We start from the raw sequence: 19,527 nt of genomic DNA, 5'->3' as shown, positions 1-19,527 counted from the left end.
TTACGTGATGACACAAATCATCTTAAGTGACCAAAGCAACACGGGAAAGTAAAATATTCAAAAAAAAAGGCACAATTCTTCATCGCTTACAGTTTATTGTTGATACATGGAGACTCCCATTATTTCATTTTGACAAATAAATGACTTGTTTTAATGAGCTGAACTTGAAGGGTGTTGAATTTGAATGTCAGCTATCATCGAGGTTAACGGTCAGATATTTAACAGGTTTAAACTGCATTTTCCATATCAGTTTCACATCTCGAGTCATTTTGACTATGACTCAATGCAGTGGTCTCACTGTAACTACGACACAATGAATCACTACTCCATTATTATGATATAAGCCACAAAGCGGTTGTAGTAATTTGACAACCAGACAGTGAAAAGTTAGTAGTATTGACTAACAGACAAAGGAATGAATTAGAAGAAACATGACAAGACAACACGGAGCCCATCTCTCGCTGGGTTGCAGCAGCCCGTCTCGATCACTTTGGCCCGGAGGGTTTGGAGTAATGGATGGTGTCCAGAGCCGCTCCAATGTCAAAACCCTTTGTTTGGAGGAGGCGCGTCAGCCAGCCGCCCTCGTCAGTGAAGCCCATAGACAACATCTGAGAGAGGGACTCCACCAGCTGTGGGTCAGCCTCTGAAATAGGGTAGAGTTTGATTATTTCAAAAAGAGAGAAAATATATATATGTGTATATAACGAACAAGCATTTTCACTGGGAGTGATGAAGAAGGACAGGATTAGGAAGGAGTATATTAGAGGGACAGCTCAGGTTGGACGGTTTGGAGACAAAGCAAGAGAGACAAGATGGAGATGGTGTGGACATGTGTGGAGGAGAGATGCTGGGTATACTGGGAGAAGGATGCTGAATATGGAGCTGCCAGGGAAGAGGAGAAGAGGAAGGCCAAAGAGGAGGTTTATGGATGTGGTGAGGGAGGACATGCAGGTGGCTGGTGTGACAGAGGAAGATGTAGAAGACAGGAAGAGATGGAAACGGGTGATCCGCTGTGGCGCCCCCTAAAGGGGGCAGCCAAAAGTAGTAGTAGTAGTAGTAGTAGATAATATATAATGAACAAGCAAGTGAGAAAGTCATTCATCAAGTGAGCCAAATGACTAAAAATAAAAGTATAAAAATAAAAAAGGGAAGAGATGTCTGAGAGAAGGAAGGCAGGGAGCAGTCAGAAAGGTTAGGTCAACGATGCTGTCAGCTCCAACGTCACGCTGACAGCATAAAATCAGTTTGACGACGGGTGAATGAATACCTTGGGGGAGATGGGGATACAGGGCGGCCTCACGCAGACCTGTGGCCCCCTGCGGGCCCACGGAGGGAGGTGCTGACTGGATCCCATCCTCCTCCACCCTGAGGGACTGGAGCTCCCCCGTGGAGGGGTCCACCTCCTTAGAACTCAGGTGGGTCCACTCCTCATCGCCCCCTGGATCCTTGTCGGCCTGAGGAGCAACGGCAGTGAACAAGAGGCTTTAAAGAAGCAAGTAAGCAAACCCAGAAACCAGACAGACCCGTTTGCCGACGTGTCCTCAGGTCACCGACAGATGTGATGCTGTTAAAAGCCAAACACAATAACAACTTTGCTTTAATGGCAAAGGGTGGAGCTTGAATGTTCCCAGTGAACGATCCCTGTAAGAGCGACCACGCCTTACCATACAACACACCCTCAAACAAGTTCTGGAAATAAGCTGAGCAACAGTTGGTGGTTTAGCAACCTAGGCAGGTCAAAAGTCAGCTAGCATAAAGCATCCTGCACTCAGCTGACAGTGAGAAATCAACCACCCTTCTGGTAGGCTGGCTACAGCCTTACTTTCTGTGCTTGGGCGAGCTCGCGTGTGTGTATGTGTGTTAGTTTGAGTTTGAGTGTGACTAACAGTGAGTGTAAGTACCTTAGCACCTCCTTTAGCGCTCCTCACACTGTTCAGTCCGTCTCCCTCCACTTCTCCTTCTGCAGCCACTGCTGACTCCGACTCTCCTCTTCCTCCATCACTCTTCATACTAGGGGCACCGCTAGAGTTGGAGGGGGTCACCTTGGTCCGCTGGCCCTCATGTTCAACGTCGATGTCCACGTCAATGCCTGGACAGATCTTAATTAAGTGTGTGGGGGTGGGGGGTGGGGGGTGGGCGCCTAGCTACTGCACGTATGGAGCATCACAAACAGGCGGTCTATCGACTGCCGAAGCTTTAGCAGGTGAATCCAGGTTAAAACTGGGATGCCTTTTAGAGTCACCTGGTAAAACCACTTCAGCCATTGAGAGGAAACTGAGGTGATGGAAGACAGACTAGAGGACTTTCACGCCCGCACACAAGAGATGAGGATTTATACAGAAAGAGGCTGGAGCTCCATGTGGACTCTTGCTGGATTTCAGTGAATGACAGTTGGTGTGTTTACCTAGAGGACTCAACATGGCCGCTACACCCTCGCCGATGTTTTTCAGGAAGTCAACGTTGGCCTGGGAGGCTCCTACAGGAAGTCAGAAAACTGGTCAGAAACTCAGCAAATAGAAGGTGTGTAGCTACTTTGTGGATTTGTGGTGTTTCTTGTTGAAAAATAATATTAATATTACATTTACTTTGTGACAGCATGTGGGAGGTATTCAAATTCCCCATGACGCACCAAAACACCTCTTTCTCTTTTACCACTGAGACGATTCAAGTGAGCTCAGGGGGAAAAATAACTTTTTTAATGCATTTGGATGCACCTAGAATGTCACATTCATGATATAAAAAAAAACAAGAAAAATCTCTAACTTGGATTACTGTCATGTGACGTCCATAAAGGGACACTGGAGTTAACGTCTCAGCATGTAAAAGTAACTCATGCCACACCTAAACCTGCTTGATAACAGTCACAGTGTTAAGACCAGCCCTGTACGTCTCTCTCTTTAGCTAACTAGCCCTCTTTCAGGACTACTTCTAGTAATGTCCAGGACTCACCAGGTGGGGTGCTGTTCTCAGTTGCAGCCTGTTCAGTCTTGGGGCCAGATGAAGAGGACTGGGCCCCAGTGCCACCAGGTTGCCTCTGGGACTGGTCTCCACAGGCACCACCCTGGGTCTGGGGGTTATTCCACATGCAGTGCCTCATCTTCCTCATCCACTTCCCTCGAGGAAACCACTGAAGAACCCACAGACACCCCATCAGAACCCCATCAGAACACTTTATACAACCACAGACACCCCATCAGAACACTTTATACAACCACGGACACCCCATCAGAACACTTTATACAACCACGGACACCCCATCAGAACACTTTATACAACCACGGACACCCCATCAGAACACTTTATACAACCACAGACACCCCATCAGAACACTTTATACAACCGCCATGTTTGGAAAGGCTCATCTTCATCTACGTCCACATTAACAAGAGAACGTTTGCTGTTTTCATGGTGAAAATGGAAAGAAACATTTCTGTCCACACTTGTGTTTTCCAATCATGTTGGAAAAGCTAGCCGTCCACACTGAAACACGGAAACAACAGAAAAAGCTGAAGTCTCTTCCACTGGTCACCGAGCTGGCAGCTTTACCTAGAATCACATGACGCTCACATGTCAGCGTAGTCAAAAAGCTCCGTTTTCACCGACCACAACAGCCCCAGCCAGGCCTTTTCAAATCTATCCACTCTGGGGAGCGTTATTTAACAGCTGTTTTCGGTGTAGAACGTGCCAGCTTAGTGTGGACGGCGAGGGAAAGATGGATTGTTGAATTTATCAGTCAAGTGTGGACGTACTCTTAGCATCTATACCTGTAATCCCCTGGAAGGAGGGGTTATTATCTGATGAGGGTTTTTAGAACAATATTACTGTGATATCCTAATGACAACTGGAACTGAATTTTTCACAGTTAGTAATTAATATATGCTTCCTCCCCCCTTTTTTCTCCCCAATTCTATCCAGCCAATTACCCCACTCTTCTGAGCCGTCCCGGTCTCTGCTCCACCCCCTCTGCCGATCCGGGGAGGGCTGCAGACTACCACATGCCTCCTCCCATACATGTGGAGTCGCCAGCCGCTTCTTTTCACCTGGCGGTGGGGAGTTTCACCAGGGGGACGTGGCGGGTGGGAGGATCACGCTATTCCCCCCAGTTCCCCCTCCCCCCCAAAACAGGCGCCCCGACCGACTAGAGGAGGTGCGAATGCAGCAACCAGGACACACACCCACATCCAGCTTCCCACCCGCAGACACAGCCAATTGTGTCTGTAGTGAGACCCAACCAAGCCGGAGGTAACACGGGGATTCGAACCGGCGATCCCCGTGTTGATAGGCAACGGAATAGACCGCTACGCTACCCGGACACCCATATATGCTTCCTTTCTAAAGAACAGCAGCTGTCACCTCAAACATGTTGCTGAGTGGGGCCCACATGGGCATCAGGGCATGGTCCTTATGAAGGCCCATGGCCTGGCAGGGCGAGCACAGGTCGTAGTCTGGACACACGGTGCACTTGAAGCGGGTCCCGGCCAGAGGGTTCACACCACAGCCGTCACAGGTCACATTGGGGTGTACCATAGGGCCATGGGGGCCCCCGGGAGCAGGAGGGGGAGGGGGGAAGGCGAAGTTGGGGAGGCCATGGTGGGGGAGCTCCCGCTTGTGCTCCCTCTTCTCTGTTTGGGCGAAGGAAACTTGGTGTCACACGTTGAGAAACAAACTGAGAGGTGCTGTGCAGACATGAAGTGGTGATATGAAGACTGTGTACATGACCCGATTCTTTTCTCTGATCGACCAACTGCTTTAAAATTCATTTTTAAATGGTCCACTTCACAACAAACTTGTTTTTACACAAGAACAACGTGTACGACATCTCTCTAGGGAATGAACATTATCAAATACATTATGGCTGACATTACTTAGAAAGGTACCCAGTGTAGTTTTCCTTGTAAACACGCTCATTATTGTTATTTTCTCCCCAGTTGTATCCGGTCAATCACCCCACTCTTCTGAGTCGTCCCGGTCTCTGCTGCTCCACCCCCTCTGCTGATCCGGGGAGGGCTGCAGACTACCACATGCCTCCTCCCATACATGTGGAGTCACCAGCCGCTTCTTTTCACCTGACAGTGAGGAGTTTCACCAGGGGGACGTAGCACGTGGGAGGATCACGCTATTCCCCCCAGTCCCCCCCCCGAACAGGCACCCTGACCGACCACAGGAGGCGCTAGTGCAGCGACCAGGACACATACCCACATCCAGCTTCCCATCCACAGACATGGCCAATTGTGTCTGTAGGGACGCCAAACCAAGCCGGAGGGAACACAGGGATTCAAACCGGCGAGCCCCGTGTTGGTAGGTGACGGGATGCCCGACACTCGTTTTTGTTAACGTTCCAACATTTCTCATCAAAACACATTGCGTCTGTCCTTGAAGCCTAATAAACATGTTCCATACGTGGCCTACAGAAGAGGAAGCAGGTATGTGCCCACCAGAAAAAATATTACGGTGCAAGACAAGAATGGCAAATCCAGAAGAAAGGAATGATCGAAATGTTGCCACCGAAAAAATTAGATTTGACAGCATGTCAATGTGCAGACCTCCCTCCGTTGGTCCATACACGGCCTACCTCATAAGTAATTTGGAAAGCCTTACTTTTTCATGTTTTAGAAAGCAGCATTATTTATGACTACACTGGTTACCTTTAGCATTTGAAATGTATATCCAAAATGAACGCCCCTCGAAACGTCACACCAAATACCCGAGGGACTTCTTCTGTTGGTTTTATTCATTACACGATGAACTGAAAAAACAAACGATGAAACGTTCCATCCTACCTTTGATGAACACACGGAAGGTGTTGTCTTTCTGGCAAGTCAGGCCCATCATCAGCTCGTCGTCTGAGGAGAAGGCAATCATGTCCTGATCTTCATCTGTAGGGAAACACAGTCCGCTTGTTAGACCCTTCCACACATATGGGTGGGAGCTGGGATCCATGGGTGGATTTACAAGATCGCAGCTGCCATCACACATCCCCAACTCATAAGAACATAAATCAAATAGTGCCCGTTCTATATCCCTATACTGCCTGAACTCCTGAAATAGACAAAATATGGAGAAAAATCCAAAACTCTTGACACCACCACGATTCCACCAGTCTCCAAAGATGCACAAGTTCAGTCTGCTGGGAGCAGTGAATGGAGCACTCAAGACAAAACATTATCCATTTTTCTTCTACTGTATTTATGCTGAGTTGCATTCTGGAGATGAAGATTAAAGTAGTAACGTCAACTTTTTCTGTGTAACGTTCAACCCAAGTCTAGCTAACATTATGGGATAGAACCATGCATACCAACGTTTGGTCACACAACCATCTTCAATGTAGGAATTTTGGGACTAATAGCACAAACCTACCATAACCAACCAATAGATCAAACCAACTAGAAAGAATACATGAAAATAAATTCCTAGGTGTGATACTAGACCACAAAATCTGCTGGAAACCTCACATAACATATGTGCGAGCAAAACTGGCAAGGAGCATTGCAGTCGTGAGAAAAGCGAGTCACGTTCTGGATCATAAATCATTGCACACTCTGTATTGTTCATTAATTTTACCATATCTGATCTACTGTGTGGAGGAATGGGGTAACACATACAAAACCAACCTACAACCATTATTTATACTACAAAAAGAGCCATAAGGATAGCTAACAATGTAGGATATTGTGAACACACCAACAAGCTATTTTTAAAGTCAAGTTTCTTGAAGTTCGGGGATTTAATAGAATTTAACACAGCACAAATAATGCTCAAAGCAAGAAACAATTTACTACCAAGTAATATACCAAAAAAATATTCTCAGAGAAGGGCAATAAAATTTGAGAGGGAAATTAAGTGTTGGAACAACTTTGAAGAGCATGGGCATTTCAATCTGTGGGGTAAAATTGTGGAACAGTTTGAACCAGGAACTCAAAGTACAAACATTACACAGTTCAAGAAGCAGTACAAAGGTCCGATTATCAAGAGATACAGGGATGATGAAGCGTATACTTCCTCCTACTCCTTTTCCAACATGTAACAAATAATCTGATGTATATATTAAACAACCTTCTAGCCATTTATCAATCAGGTTTTGGATCTCACCATAGCACAGAAACAGCACTTATCAAAGTTGTGAAAGATCTGCATATGAACACGGATTCTAAAAAATATCTGTACTTGTGCTCCTGGATCTCAGTGCCGCCTTCGGCACTGTTGATCATGACATTTTCCAGAGAGATTAGGAAAATAGGTCAGCCTCTCTGGCCTGGTTCTCAACTGGTTTAGAACATACCTACAGGACAGGCAGTTCTTTGTGTCTATTGGAGACTTTTCCTTGGACAAAGCGGGTATAATGTGTGGGGTATCCCAAGGTTCGATTCCTGAACCATTGCTGTTCAATCTCTATATGCTCCCACTTGCACATGTTATACAGAAACACAAAGTGAATTACCATAATTATGCAGATGATTCACAACTGTACATATCCCTATCCCCTGATGACCTAGATCCCAGTGTATCGATGATATTAATCGATGGATGTCGGGGAACTTTTTACAACTGAACAAAGACAAGACAGAAATACTCATTTTTGGTACAAAGACTCAGAGACAGAGAATGGCAGCTCATCTCAGCTCTCTGTCTCTGGGGTGGAAAAGCGAAGCTAGAAATCTCAGTGCAATCTTAGACAGTGATCTGAATTTTAAGAGCCACATCAATCATCTCACAAGATCAGCCTTCTGCCACCGTGCAGCACCCGGGGACCAACTCCGGTTCATCTTGCTGTGCTTCAGTCAGGGGCAGACTGGAGTACTAACCCTAACATGCATGTCTTTTTGATGGTGGGGGAAACCGGAGCACCCGGAAGAAACCCACCGCAGACATGGGAAGAACATGCAAACTCCACACAGAGGACGACCTGGGGTAACCCCCAAGGTTGGACAACCCCGGGATTCGAACCCAGGACCTTCTTGCTGTGAGGTGACAGCGCTAACCACTGCGCCACCGTGCCGCCATTAATTTTCACCAGATAACTTGAACAGCTCTATTTGGAAAGAATTAATCATTCTAGAATGATTAATTCCCTAATAATAATGATAATAGTAAATAATAATAATAATAATATTAATAATAATACTATTAATAATATTAATACAATTATTAATTATAATAATAAAATTAATGCTATTTAATAAAAATATTATTACAAAGGTCATCAGAATTTTCTTGTTTGAATATTAACAGAGAAATGCGACTGAAAATAAGGTTTTAATAAGAAACATTGGGGCCACTTTGGAAGTGTAACACTGACGGCACAATCAAGTTGATCCAGTTTCTTCTTTTTCCAGCAGTGGGTCATTTTAAGTTGGATTAGTCCATAGGTGTAATCATAACATTACAATCTCTGCACGTAAACAGTAACCTTTTTGGGTTTTTTTTTTTTGGGGGGGGGGGTTTCCCCTCTTTTTTCCCTAGTTGTACTTGGCCAAGTACCCTAATTTCTGAGATGTCCCGGTCTCTGCTCCACCCCCTCTGCCGATCCGGGGAGGGCTGCAGACTACTACATGCCTCCTCCCATACATGTGGAGTCACCAGCCACTTCTTTTCACCTGACAGTGAGGAGTTTCACCAGGGGGACGTAGCGCTTGAGAGGATCACACTATTCCGCCCAGTTCCCCCTCCCCCCTGAACAGGCGCCCCGACCGACCAGAGGAGGCGCTAGTGCAGCGACCAAGAAACATACCCACATCCGGCTTCCCACCCGCAGACACGGCCAATTGTGTCTTTAGGGACCCTAAACCAAGCCGGAGGTAACACGGGGATTTGAACTGGCGATCCCCATGTTGGTAGGCAATGGAATAGACCGCCTCGCTACCCGGACGCCCGGTACACAGTATTACCATGAGTGTTAGGATACTAACACTAAATGCATATACACACGCTTGATCAGTATTTGTTAGAAACACAATTTGGTTAGATTGGCTAGCTTTGTGGAAATAGGATGGTAAAGTACTTCATTATTGGACATTCACGAGACATTCAGGTTTCAAATCAATCTAACTTTTTAATTGTAAGAGGTAATGATGTCAATCCAAAGGTATGTGATCCAGTCTGACCCTACAATCACTTCAAAACTTACTGGATTTTGATTTATTTGAATCGCTTTTAGCTCATCTGCTAAACTTCCAAGAGTCCACGTTAAAAACATTTAAACATACAATAATTCATAAATAATTCAACACGTAATTGTTAAAACATGGTATATACTACATACACCGATCAGCCAACACATTAAAACCACCTGCCTAATATTGTGTAGGTCTCCCTCGTGCCACCAAAACAGCCCTGACCCATCGAGGCATGGACTCCACAAGAGCTCTGAAGGTGTCCTCTGGTGTCGGGCACCAAGACATTAGCAAGACGTAAAGGTCCTTTAAGTCCTGCAAGTTGTGAGGTGGGGCCTCCATGGATCAGACTCGATTTTCCAGCACATCCCTCAGGTGGTTGATCGGACTGAGATCTGGGAATTTGGAGGCCAGGGCAACACCTTGACCTCTTTGTCATGTTCCCCCAACTATTCCCGAAGAATTTCTGCAGTGTAGCAGGGAGCATTATGCTGCTGAAAGAGGCCGCTGCCATCAGGGAATACCATTGGCATGAAGGGTGTACCCGGTCTGCAACGATGTTTAGGTAGGTGGTACGTGTCAAAGTAACACCCACTTGAATGCCAGGACCCAAGGTTTCCCAGCAGGACATTGCCCAGAGCATCACACTGCCTCTGCTGACTTCCCATCTTCTCATAATGCATCCTGGTGCCTTCACTTCCTCAGCTAAATGATGCACATTTACCCAGCCGTCCACATGATGCAAAAGAAAATCTGATTCATCAGACCAGACCACCTTCTTCTACTGCCCCATGGTCCAGTTCTGATGCTCAACGTGCACATAGTAGGTGCTTTCAGCAGTGGACAGGGGTCAGCATGGGCACCCTGACCAGTCTGCAGCTACACAGCCCCATACTCAGCAAGCTGCAACGCACTATGTCCTGACACCTGTCTATCATAGTCAACATTAACTTTTTCAGATATTTGAGCTACAGTAGCCTCTTCTGTGAGATCAGACCAGATGGGCTAGTCTTCGCTTCCCGCGCGCATCAATGAGCCTTGGGCGCCCATGACCCTGTTGCCAGTCTACCGGTTGTCCTTCCTCAGACCACTTTTGGTAGGTACTCACCACTGCATACTGGGAATGCCCCACAAGACCTGGCGTCTTGGAGATGCTCTGACCCAGTCATCTAGCCATGACAATTTCGCCCTTGTCAAAGTCACTCAGATCCCTACGCATGCCCATTTTTCCCTCTTCCAACACAACAACTTCAAGAACTGACTGTTCACTCGCTGCGTAATATATCCCACCCCTTGACAGGTGCCATAGTAATGACATAATCACTGTTATTCACTTCCCTCTCAGTGGTCTTAATGTCTTGGCTGATCGGTGCATAACCTACATAAATTGGAAAATAAGAGCTAACCTAACCTAGACCAAACTACATACATTGGCACATATACTTTACCTACATATATGTATTTATATTTATGTATGTGTGTGTGTGTATTTATCTACATGTGTTCACATATAATACCAATACTCTTAAAAAAAACTACTAACAATACAATAAAATAATGTGATAACTGTAATGGAAAAATACAGCATTGTTTCTGGTGAGAGGCTCAAACTGAGTTCAGGATACGCATACCGGCTTTGCGAGGTTTCACGGCTCTCTCTCTCTCTTTGAGGTTGCAGGGTAAAGATAAGAGGTCATCAACCATGTGTGATCACAGCATTGTCGAGAAAAACAGAGGTGATTGCCAGATAGTGAGAACAGGGGTATCAAATCAGGACCGAGACACGAGGGAGTTGCTCTCGGTCGAAGACATGCGCTGCTAAAGGGTGATTGCACGCTTGCAGGTGTATTAATCACATCCAGAAAGACACTTTCACTGTTGCGGGTCTTTTCCATGACAATAACTACGTTTAAATCTTTAAATGTTGCAATCAACAATCGAACCGCTGCACTGTTCTTCAGTGATGCCGCTCAATAAGGCTTCCCAGGTTGAATCAGTTCATCTGGACACACGACGTTTACTGACAGATACGTTTCATCACCCGTCTAAAGCTCCTTTTCCACCGCATGGTACCAACTCTAGTCGACTCTACTCTAGTCGACTCTACTCGCTTGACTTTTGGGATTTGGTTTTCCACAGCAGATAGAATCCCCCCACGGCAAAGCCCCGCTGGCCATTTGTGGGCGTGTTGACTGGTATTTAGTTTTTTTTTTAAGATTTATATTTAAATAAATATGCATATATGTTATTTTATTTATTTATAGTGGTATTTTCATGTCACCTTTTAGTATCGCCTCAGCTCACTTGGAACCTCGACGGAGGTGGTACCATAAAAAGTACCGGGGGTACTATCCCTAACTTTTGCCCAATGGAAAACCCCAAAAAAAGCGAGCTGGGTCGACTTGAGTCGAGCCGGTACCATGCAGTGGAAAAGGGGCACAAGTGACCTCTTCAGTCTCAACCGACTGCAGGTGTCCCACCCTTATAAACAATACAGTGGCATAACGACCCAAACCAACAACCGGTTTCATATGCAAATATGGGTGTGGCCATTAACTAGAGTTTCAGTGGCCATGTGTCCTGTTCCCAGAGGATGAGGGAATATTTCCTACAGTGCTGGGACTGCAAACATTCCCAAATCCTCTGTGAACAGTACACACGGCCATTGGAGCTCTATTTCATAGGAAACTGGTCGTTGGTTTGGGTCGTTACACCACTGTATGGTTTAGACTAAGGGTGGGGGTACCTGCAGTCACTGTATAGTTTATAAGGGTGGGGACACCTGCAGTCACTGTATAGTTTATAAGGGTGGGGGTACCTGCAGTCACTGTATTGTTTATACTAAGGGTGGGGGTACCTGCAGTCACTGTATAGTTTATAAGGGTGGGGACACCTGCAGTCACTGTATAGTTTATAAGGGTGGGGACACCTGCAGTCACTGTATTGTTTATAAGGGTGGGGGTACCTGCAGTCACTATAGTTTATAAGGGTGGGGACACCTGCAGTCACTGTATTGTTTATAAGGGTGGGGACACCTGCAGCCACTGTATAGTTTATAAGGGTGGGGACACCTGCAGTCACTGTATAGTTTATAAGGGTGGGGACACCTGCAGCCACTGTATAGTTTATAAGGGTGGGGACACCTGCAGTCACTGTATAGTTTATAAGGGTGGGGACACCTGCAGTCACTGTATTGTTTATAAGGGTGGGGGTACCTGCAGTCACTGTATAGTTTATAAGGGTGGGGACACCTGCAGTCACTGTATTGTTTATAAGGGTGGGGACACCTGCAGCCACTGTATTGTTTATAAGGGTGGGGACACCTGCAGTCACTGTATAGTTTATAAGGGTGGGGACACCTGCAGTCACTGTATAGTTTATAAGGGTGGGGACACCTGCAGTCACTGTATTGTTTATAAGGGTGGGGTACCTGCAGTCACTGTATTGTTTATAAGGGTGGGGGTACCTGCAGTCACTGTCTTGTTTATAAGGGTGGGGGTACCTGCAGTCACTATAGTTTATAAGGGTGGGGACACCTGCAGTCACTGTATAGTTTATAAGGGTGGGGACACCTGCAGTCACTGTATAGTTTATAAGGGTGGGGACACCTGCAGTCACTGTATAGTTTATAAGGGTGGGGGTACCTGCAGTCACTGTATTGTTTATACTAAGGGTGGGGACACCTGCAGTCACTGTATTGTTTATAAGGGTGGGGACACCTGCAGTCACTGTATTGTTTATAAGGGTGGTGGTACCTGCAGTCACTGTATTGTTTATAAGGGTGGGGACACCTGCAGTCACTGTATTGTTTATAAGGGTGGGGACACCTGCAGTCACTGTATAGTTTATAAGGGTGGTGGTACCTGCAGTCACTGTATTGTTTATAAGGGTGGGGGTACCTGCAGTCACTGTATTGTTTATAAGGGTGGTGGTACCTGCAGTCACTGTATTGTTTATAAGGGTGGGGACACCTGCAGTCACTGTATTGTTTATAAGGGTGGGGACACCTGCAGTCACTGTATAGTTTATAAGGGTGGTGGTACCTGCAGTCACTGTATTGTTTATAAGGGTGGGGACACCTGCAGTCACTGTATAGTTTATAAGGGTGGGGACACCTGCAGTCACTGTATAGTTTATAAGGGTGGGGACACCTGCAGTCACTGTATAGTTTATAAGGGTGGGGACACCTGCAGTCACTGTATTGTTTATAAGGGTGGGGGTACCTGCAGTCACTGTCTTGTTTATAAGGGTGGGGGTACCTGCAGTCACTGTCTTGTTTATAAGGGTGGGGACACCTGCAGTCACTGTATAGTTTATAAGGGTGGGGGTACCTGCAGTCACTGTATAGTTTATAAGGGTGGGGACACCTGCAGTCACTGTATTGTTAATAAGGGTGGGGACACCTGCAGTCACTGTATAGTTTATAAGGGTGGGGACACCTGCAGTCACTGTATAGTTTATAAGGGTGGGGACACCTGCAGTCACTGTATAGTTTATAAGGGTGGGGACACCTGCAGTCACTGTATAGTTTATAAGGGTGGGGACACCTGCAGTCACTGTATAGTTTATAAGGGTGGGGACACCTGCAGTCACTGTATAGTTTATAAGGGTGGGGACACCTGCAGTCACTGTATAGTTTATAAGGGTGGGGACACCTGCAGTCACTGTATAGTTTATAAGGGTGGTGGTACCTGCAGTCACTGTATTGTTTATACTTAAGGGTGGGGTACCTGCAGTCACTGTATTGTTTATACTAAGGGTGGTGGTACCTGCAGTCACTGTATAGTTTATAAGGGTGGTGGTACCTGCAGTCACTGTATTGTTTATACTAAGGGTGGGGTACCTGCAGTCACTGTATTGTTTATACTAAGGGTGGGGGTACCTGCAGTCACTGTGTTGTTTATAAGGGTGGGGGTACCTGCAGTCACTGTGTTGTTTATAAGGGTGGGGGTACCTGCAGTCACTGTGTTGTTTATAAGGGTGGGGTACAGTTGAGACTGAAGAGGTCACTTAGATGATGATGTCAGATGAACCGATTCAACCTTCTGTGCCGTCCTTCAGGGAGATGCTGTAATGAACTCCATCATGTCGTGGTTCTACAGGTGGAGGTCCACCTTCCCATTACAGTTTTTATCTTTGGTCGTACGTAATAGTTTCCATCTCTTATTCCTATGTTAACTTGAAGTTTACCGCATACCAATGAGAGTTTGCCGTTAATACTAACTGGCTTTTTAAACTTCTGGAGATTTTGAAATTAGTGCAGTAGAACGTTGTCTCACACGCTCTACTACTGTGGGCCCTCCCATTATAATACGTAGTTCACTCGCTCCTCCTTCATACTCCGACCTTAAGACCCTTCTGGGGGCCTTGTGCAGTGTGGTGTGCAGCCTCCTCCTCATATCTCCCAGTTGCACTGCCCCACACTGCACAGCAACACACCACGTGACTACATTAGACTATGTGATACCTTAAGAATGTCCATCCACTATCTGACCCGCTTCTCCGGCTCTCAGGGTGGCGGGGATGCTGCGGCCTATCCCAGCAGGCATTGGGTGGTAGGCGGGGGGGGGGGACACCCTGGACAGGCCATCACAGAGCCCACACACACCTAGGGACAATGTAGTACAGCCAAGTCACCTGACCTACATGTCTTTGGACTGTGGGAGGAAACCCACACAGAGGACGACCCGGGACCACCCCCAAGGTTGGACTACCCCGGGGCTCGAACCCAGGACCTCCTTCCTGTGAGGCGACCGCACTAACCACCGCGCCGCCCACCTCAAGAATGTGGTTTGATAAAAACTTTGCAGTTCGTCCACAACCATCCCTGCCATTTCAAAGCCCCATGAGGCAAACTTGTCATTTGTGATCTTGGGCTACACAACTAAAACCGAGTGGGCTTGACTCTTCCAGAAAGATGTGTAACATGAGCCTTCCACGCCATCATTTAACTCCCAATAATTCGGCTTATGTAACCTCTAATGTCGCGCCCTGTTTGCCTCATCACTCACATAAGACTGGGTTGTGTCACGAGGTTTGCTATATTATGGCTCGGATCCGTTTAGAAATGTTAAAATCTATTTATATGTTGAATGGTTACACCTTGAGGTTGGGCCACATCTCCCGGCATGACCTCAGAGCCAGGTCACACACACAACAGGCTCGCATGGGCGATGAGCCACGTGTGTTAAATAACCATACATCATCTTATACATCGCTACTTTTAAGGACTTGTTTGTACTGATTGTGTACTGAATATTACTGTATATTACTGTAAATAAAGGCCCCGTTAGTTTACAGGTGTGCTGACCCAGGACACCTTTGTTGGGACGGGGCGGGCCGCTGGTTAATCCGGCCAAAACAAAAAGACCGTTTAGTCCCAAGTTCCTCCGTTTATTAACCAGACATGTTGCAGGGACACCTGGCGAGACACCAGCGAGTCATGTCCCCAATAAAACTGATCCGTCTGTCAGCAAGTGGCGCGGCAGTCCCACACAAGCGCGTGTTGTGTGTGGTGTGTTGTGTTGTGTGTGTGTTATGTGTGTTGTGTCGTGTCGTGTGTTGTGTCGTGTGTGTGTCATGTTGTGTTGTGTGTGTGTTGTGTCGTGTTGTGTGTTGTGTCGTGTGTGTGTTGTGTGTCATGTTGTGTGTGTGTGTGTGTGTTGTGTCGTGTTGTGTGTGTGTTGTGTCATGTGTTGTGTCGTGTGTGTGTTGTGTCGTGTGTGTTGTGTCGTGTTGTGTGTGTGTTGTGTCGTGTTGTGTGTGTGTTGTGTCATGTGTTGTGTCGTGTGTGTGTCGTGTTGTGTGTGTGTGTTGTGTCGTGTGTGTGTTGTGTGTCATGTTGTGTGTGTGTGTGTGTTGTGTTGTGTGTGTGTTGTGTCGTGTGTGTGTGTTGTGTCGTGTTGTGTGTGTTGTGTCATGTGTTGTGTCGTGTGTGTGTTGTGTCGTGTTGTGTGTGTGTGTGTTGTGTGTGTGTTGTGTCGTGTTGTGTGTGTGTTGTGTCATGTGTTGTGTCGTGTGTGTGTGTCGTGTCGTGTTGTGTGTGTGTGTTGTGTCGTGTTGTGTTGTGTGTGTGTGTGTTGTGTGTGTGTTGTGTCGTGTTGTGTGTGTGTTGTGTCATGTGTTGTGTCGTGTGTGTGTGTCGTGTTGTGTTGTGTGTGTGTGTTGTGTCGTGTTGTGTTGTGTGTGTCGTGTGTGTGTGTGGGGGGGGTCAGACTTCATATCGCCATCATTACCGTCACACGCCATCACACGCCATCATTACCTCACGTGGTTTTAAAAGTCACACGAATCTGAAAGCGGACCGAGCAGGCCCGCCTCGCGAACGTCCGGCACAGCCGGAGGACTTGGCCGACCCGTTTCTGTCTCGATGACAGTCGGGAAAGCAGGACATGGTCTTGTTGTTGCGGAGGACCGTGGACACGGAACCGAGCGCTGGACTCACCTTTGTAGAACATCTGGAAGGTGGCGTTCTGGAGGTTGGAGAACACGTCGACAACCTTCACCCTCAGGAACTCGAAGCTGGACGACACGTCCACGTCGAGGACGAAGCGGCGGATCTCCTTCGGGACCTCGTCCTTCCCGAGCAGGTAAGCTTTCACCGTCAGGGACATGGTCTACTGGTCTACTGGTCTACTCGGCTCGGTGCGCGGCCGGATGCGACAGCGGGCGGGACAACAAGTCAAATAAGTCGAGACGTCGGCGGTCTTGAGTCTCTTCCGTCCTCTGGCTTCTAGTGCGTCGGTCCGCCTGACCGCGGCTCTTATACCGCGGACTGCCCAATCAGCACTCACGGCTCTGTCACGTGCGCCGCTGTTTTGTAAACAAAGAGGCGGAGCTCCGCGGCTCTGGCCAATGGGAGGCCGAGGATGACACAGCGCTTTTCCATTGGGGATTTCCCTGCTCGGGTCTCGGGTTGATGGCGCTCCTCGTCCGGATCGGGTTTGTTTTGTTTGGATTTGGGAGGTTTCCCTCCGGTTCCGATGTCTTCCCGCTTCTACAACAGACTTTCATTAAAAGTAAAAGAAATCTACAACAGCTGACTGCCAGTATCCGGTCGGCGAGCCGCTGCAGTTTATAGTTAATCTGTGCTGTACTTCTATGAAGCGTGTCTTCTTTGGAGCTAGCGGACAGATCTTAAGGTGTATGTGGAAGTGGGGAACAGGCAGAGTTTCGTGCAGTATGAGTGGACCAGTAGTGTGAGTGGACCAGTAGTGTAAGTGGACCAGTAGTGTAAGTGGACCAGTGTGAGTGGACCAGTGTAATTGGACCAGTAGTGTGAGTGGACCAGTGTGAGTGGACCAGTGTGAGTGGACCAGTGTAAGTGGACCAGTGTAATTGGACCAGTAGTGTGAGTGGACCAGTGTGAGTGGACCAGTGTGAGTGGACCAGTGTAAGTGGACCAGTGTGAGTGGACCGGTGTAAGTGGACCAGTGTAAGTGGACCAGTGTTATGCAGCGCACTTTCTGCACGTTGCGTCAGAACATCTGTGTGGTTTGTGACCACCCTCATCTCCACCAGCTGACTGTGACTCATCAGACCCGTGATCACCATGACTCATTTGAGCAGAAAACACCAGAAAAGCCTCCTGTACCTGGGAGGCTTCTGGAACAGGCTACATCATTATGACAAACTGCGTCAGACCAGCTCATTTTTTATTATATATAGCTTACAAGTATATATCTTGTGAGCTTATCAGTGATTTAAAATATATATATATAGTTTAATGAGGGCGGCACGGTAGCGCAGTGGTTAGCGCGGTCGCCTCAGCAAGAAGGTTCTGGGTTCGAGCCCCGGGGTAAGGTTCGTCCCGGGTCTGGAGTTTATATGTTCTCCCCGTGTCTGCGTGGGTGTGCTCCGGTTGAGAGAGAGAAAAAATTGTTATTATCATTGTGTTGTTGTTTTACATGCTTTGGCAATATGTACACAAATGTATGTCATGCCAATAAAGCACATATTGAATTGAATTGAATTGAGAGAGAGAGAGAGAGAGAGAGAGAGAGAGAGAGAGAGAGAGAGAGAGAGATATTAATGATCCCTGTTGGGAATTTACACTCTGCATTTAACCCGTCCTAGCTGTGTGGCTAGGAGCGGTGGGCAGCCACCGTGCAGCGCCTGGGGATCAACTCCAGTTCGTCTTGCCATGCCTCAGTCAAGGGCACAGACAGGAGTATTAACCCTCACATCCATCCATTATCCAAGCTGCTTATCCTGCTCTCATGGGGATGCTGGAGCCTATCCCAGCAGTCATTGGGCGGCAGGTGCCAGGGAGACACCCTGGACAGGCCATCACAGGGCATGTTATGTGATATGTCAGTATTTTCAAAAATCAGTGTTCACGATTACTGCTGTTGAAGTGGTTCTTGAGATGGTTATACTTTTTTTTTATTTCGCTCAGAGGTAGAGGACCCAATCGGCAGAGTGAGAGCTAACTGGAAAACTTTATAGATTTGGGTAGGTTGTTTTTTTAACAGCTGTTTTAAGATGCTCAATTGAAATCGGTGATAAAATATCTGGTCATGCCAAACGTAATTATTCCACTCATCTTTGAAACAATGCAATTACCCGTTTCAGCCACCAGAGGGGGCAATGCCCCCCCCCCCCGCAAACTCCGCGCACGCTCCCTTCTGCTTTTTTTCTAAAGGCTTTGGGATATCGGACAGCATCCACGCTGACTGGGGCGTGCGTTGGAGTGGTCGGATTGTTTCTGCGTTGCTCAGCTAGCTCACTTATTTGACACATACGAATAGCCTTAGCTAGAGTTAGCTCACTTTCCTTGAGTAGTGCTTTTCTGACACGTATCACTGGTAATGCCTCACACTAAACGGTCTCTGGTCAGCTCCTGCTGGAGAACTCCGGAATTACAGCTTTTAGATTTGATCCTGAGTGTACTCACACATGCTTCCGCTGTTTCGCCAGGTTTCTGGTTTCTGGTGTTGAAGGAACGCCTCTCCGTGGTGATGTTGGTCTGAGGGTTGCAAATTTCCCTGAATTTTCTTTTCAAACATTCCGGGTCTTCTCGTCTCTGCCCGCCTCTTGACGACCCCGTCTTCTGCGAGCACCGCTGCTAATGTAACCGGTTATTTTCTTGCCCGGTGCGGGATTCGATACGGGGTGTACTGCACCACAAGGCGACGTCACTAACCGCTCGGCTAAAGGGTCAGACCCGTTAGCTAGGGGCTAACGTGTCTTATTATTAGTTTACAGTCGTCACCCTCCCCGGAAGCGCTTATTCCCGCGCTCCGAAGAGACTTCTGAGGATCTGCACACTTCCGGATCCCACCGCTGCCACCAATGTAACCGGTTATTTTCTTGCCCGGTGCGGGATTCGATACCGGGTGTACTACACCACAAGGCGACGTCACTAACCGCTCGGCTAAAGGGTCCGACCCGTTAGCTAGCTAGGGGCTAACGTGTC

The 19,527-nt window shown here is 47.3% G+C and overlaps 1 protein-coding gene across 1 annotated transcript; it reads right to left on the bottom strand.

Annotated features, from left to right (window-relative positions):
- Positions 1 to 75: 75 nt before the first annotated feature.
- sqstm1 (sequestosome 1) lies at positions 76 to 16,862 on the bottom strand. Its single transcript, XM_056282028.1, has 8 exons — positions 16,555 to 16,862; positions 5,781 to 5,876; positions 4,354 to 4,622; positions 2,950 to 3,127; positions 2,405 to 2,476; positions 1,902 to 2,089; positions 1,268 to 1,454; positions 76 to 643 (listed from the first exon to the last, which is right to left on the bottom strand). Exons 1-8 carry the CDS (start codon positions 16,721 to 16,723, stop codon positions 486 to 488), a joined length of 1,317 nt encoding a protein of 438 aa, XP_056138003.1. The 5' UTR covers positions 16,724 to 16,862; the 3' UTR covers positions 76 to 485.
- Positions 16,863 to 19,527: the final 2,665 nt, after the last annotated feature.

Source organism: Lampris incognitus, chromosome 1, assembly GCF_029633865.1.
Source record: "Lampris incognitus isolate fLamInc1 chromosome 1, fLamInc1.hap2, whole genome shotgun sequence".
Lineage (NCBI taxonomy): Eukaryota > Metazoa > Chordata > Actinopteri > Lampriformes > Lampridae > Lampris > Lampris incognitus.
The sequence above is the reverse complement of the archived record's forward strand: the minus strand, read 5'-3'. Positions and strand labels throughout refer to the sequence as shown.

Bases quoted from the DNA above. Each gene is read 5' to 3' on its own strand.
- sqstm1 (XM_056282028.1), bottom strand. From the start codon at position 16,723: ATGTCCCTGACGGTGAAAGCTTACCTGCTCGGGAAGGACGAGGTCCCG. The intron at 5,877-16,554 runs GTGAGTCCAGCG...GTTTCCCTACAG, and splicing joins CTTCCAGATGTTCTACAAAG to ATGAAGATCAGGACATGATT. The intron at 2,090-2,404 runs GTAAACACACCA...AGATCTGTCCAG, and splicing joins GGCCATGTTGAGTCCTCTAG to GCATTGACGTGGACATCGAC.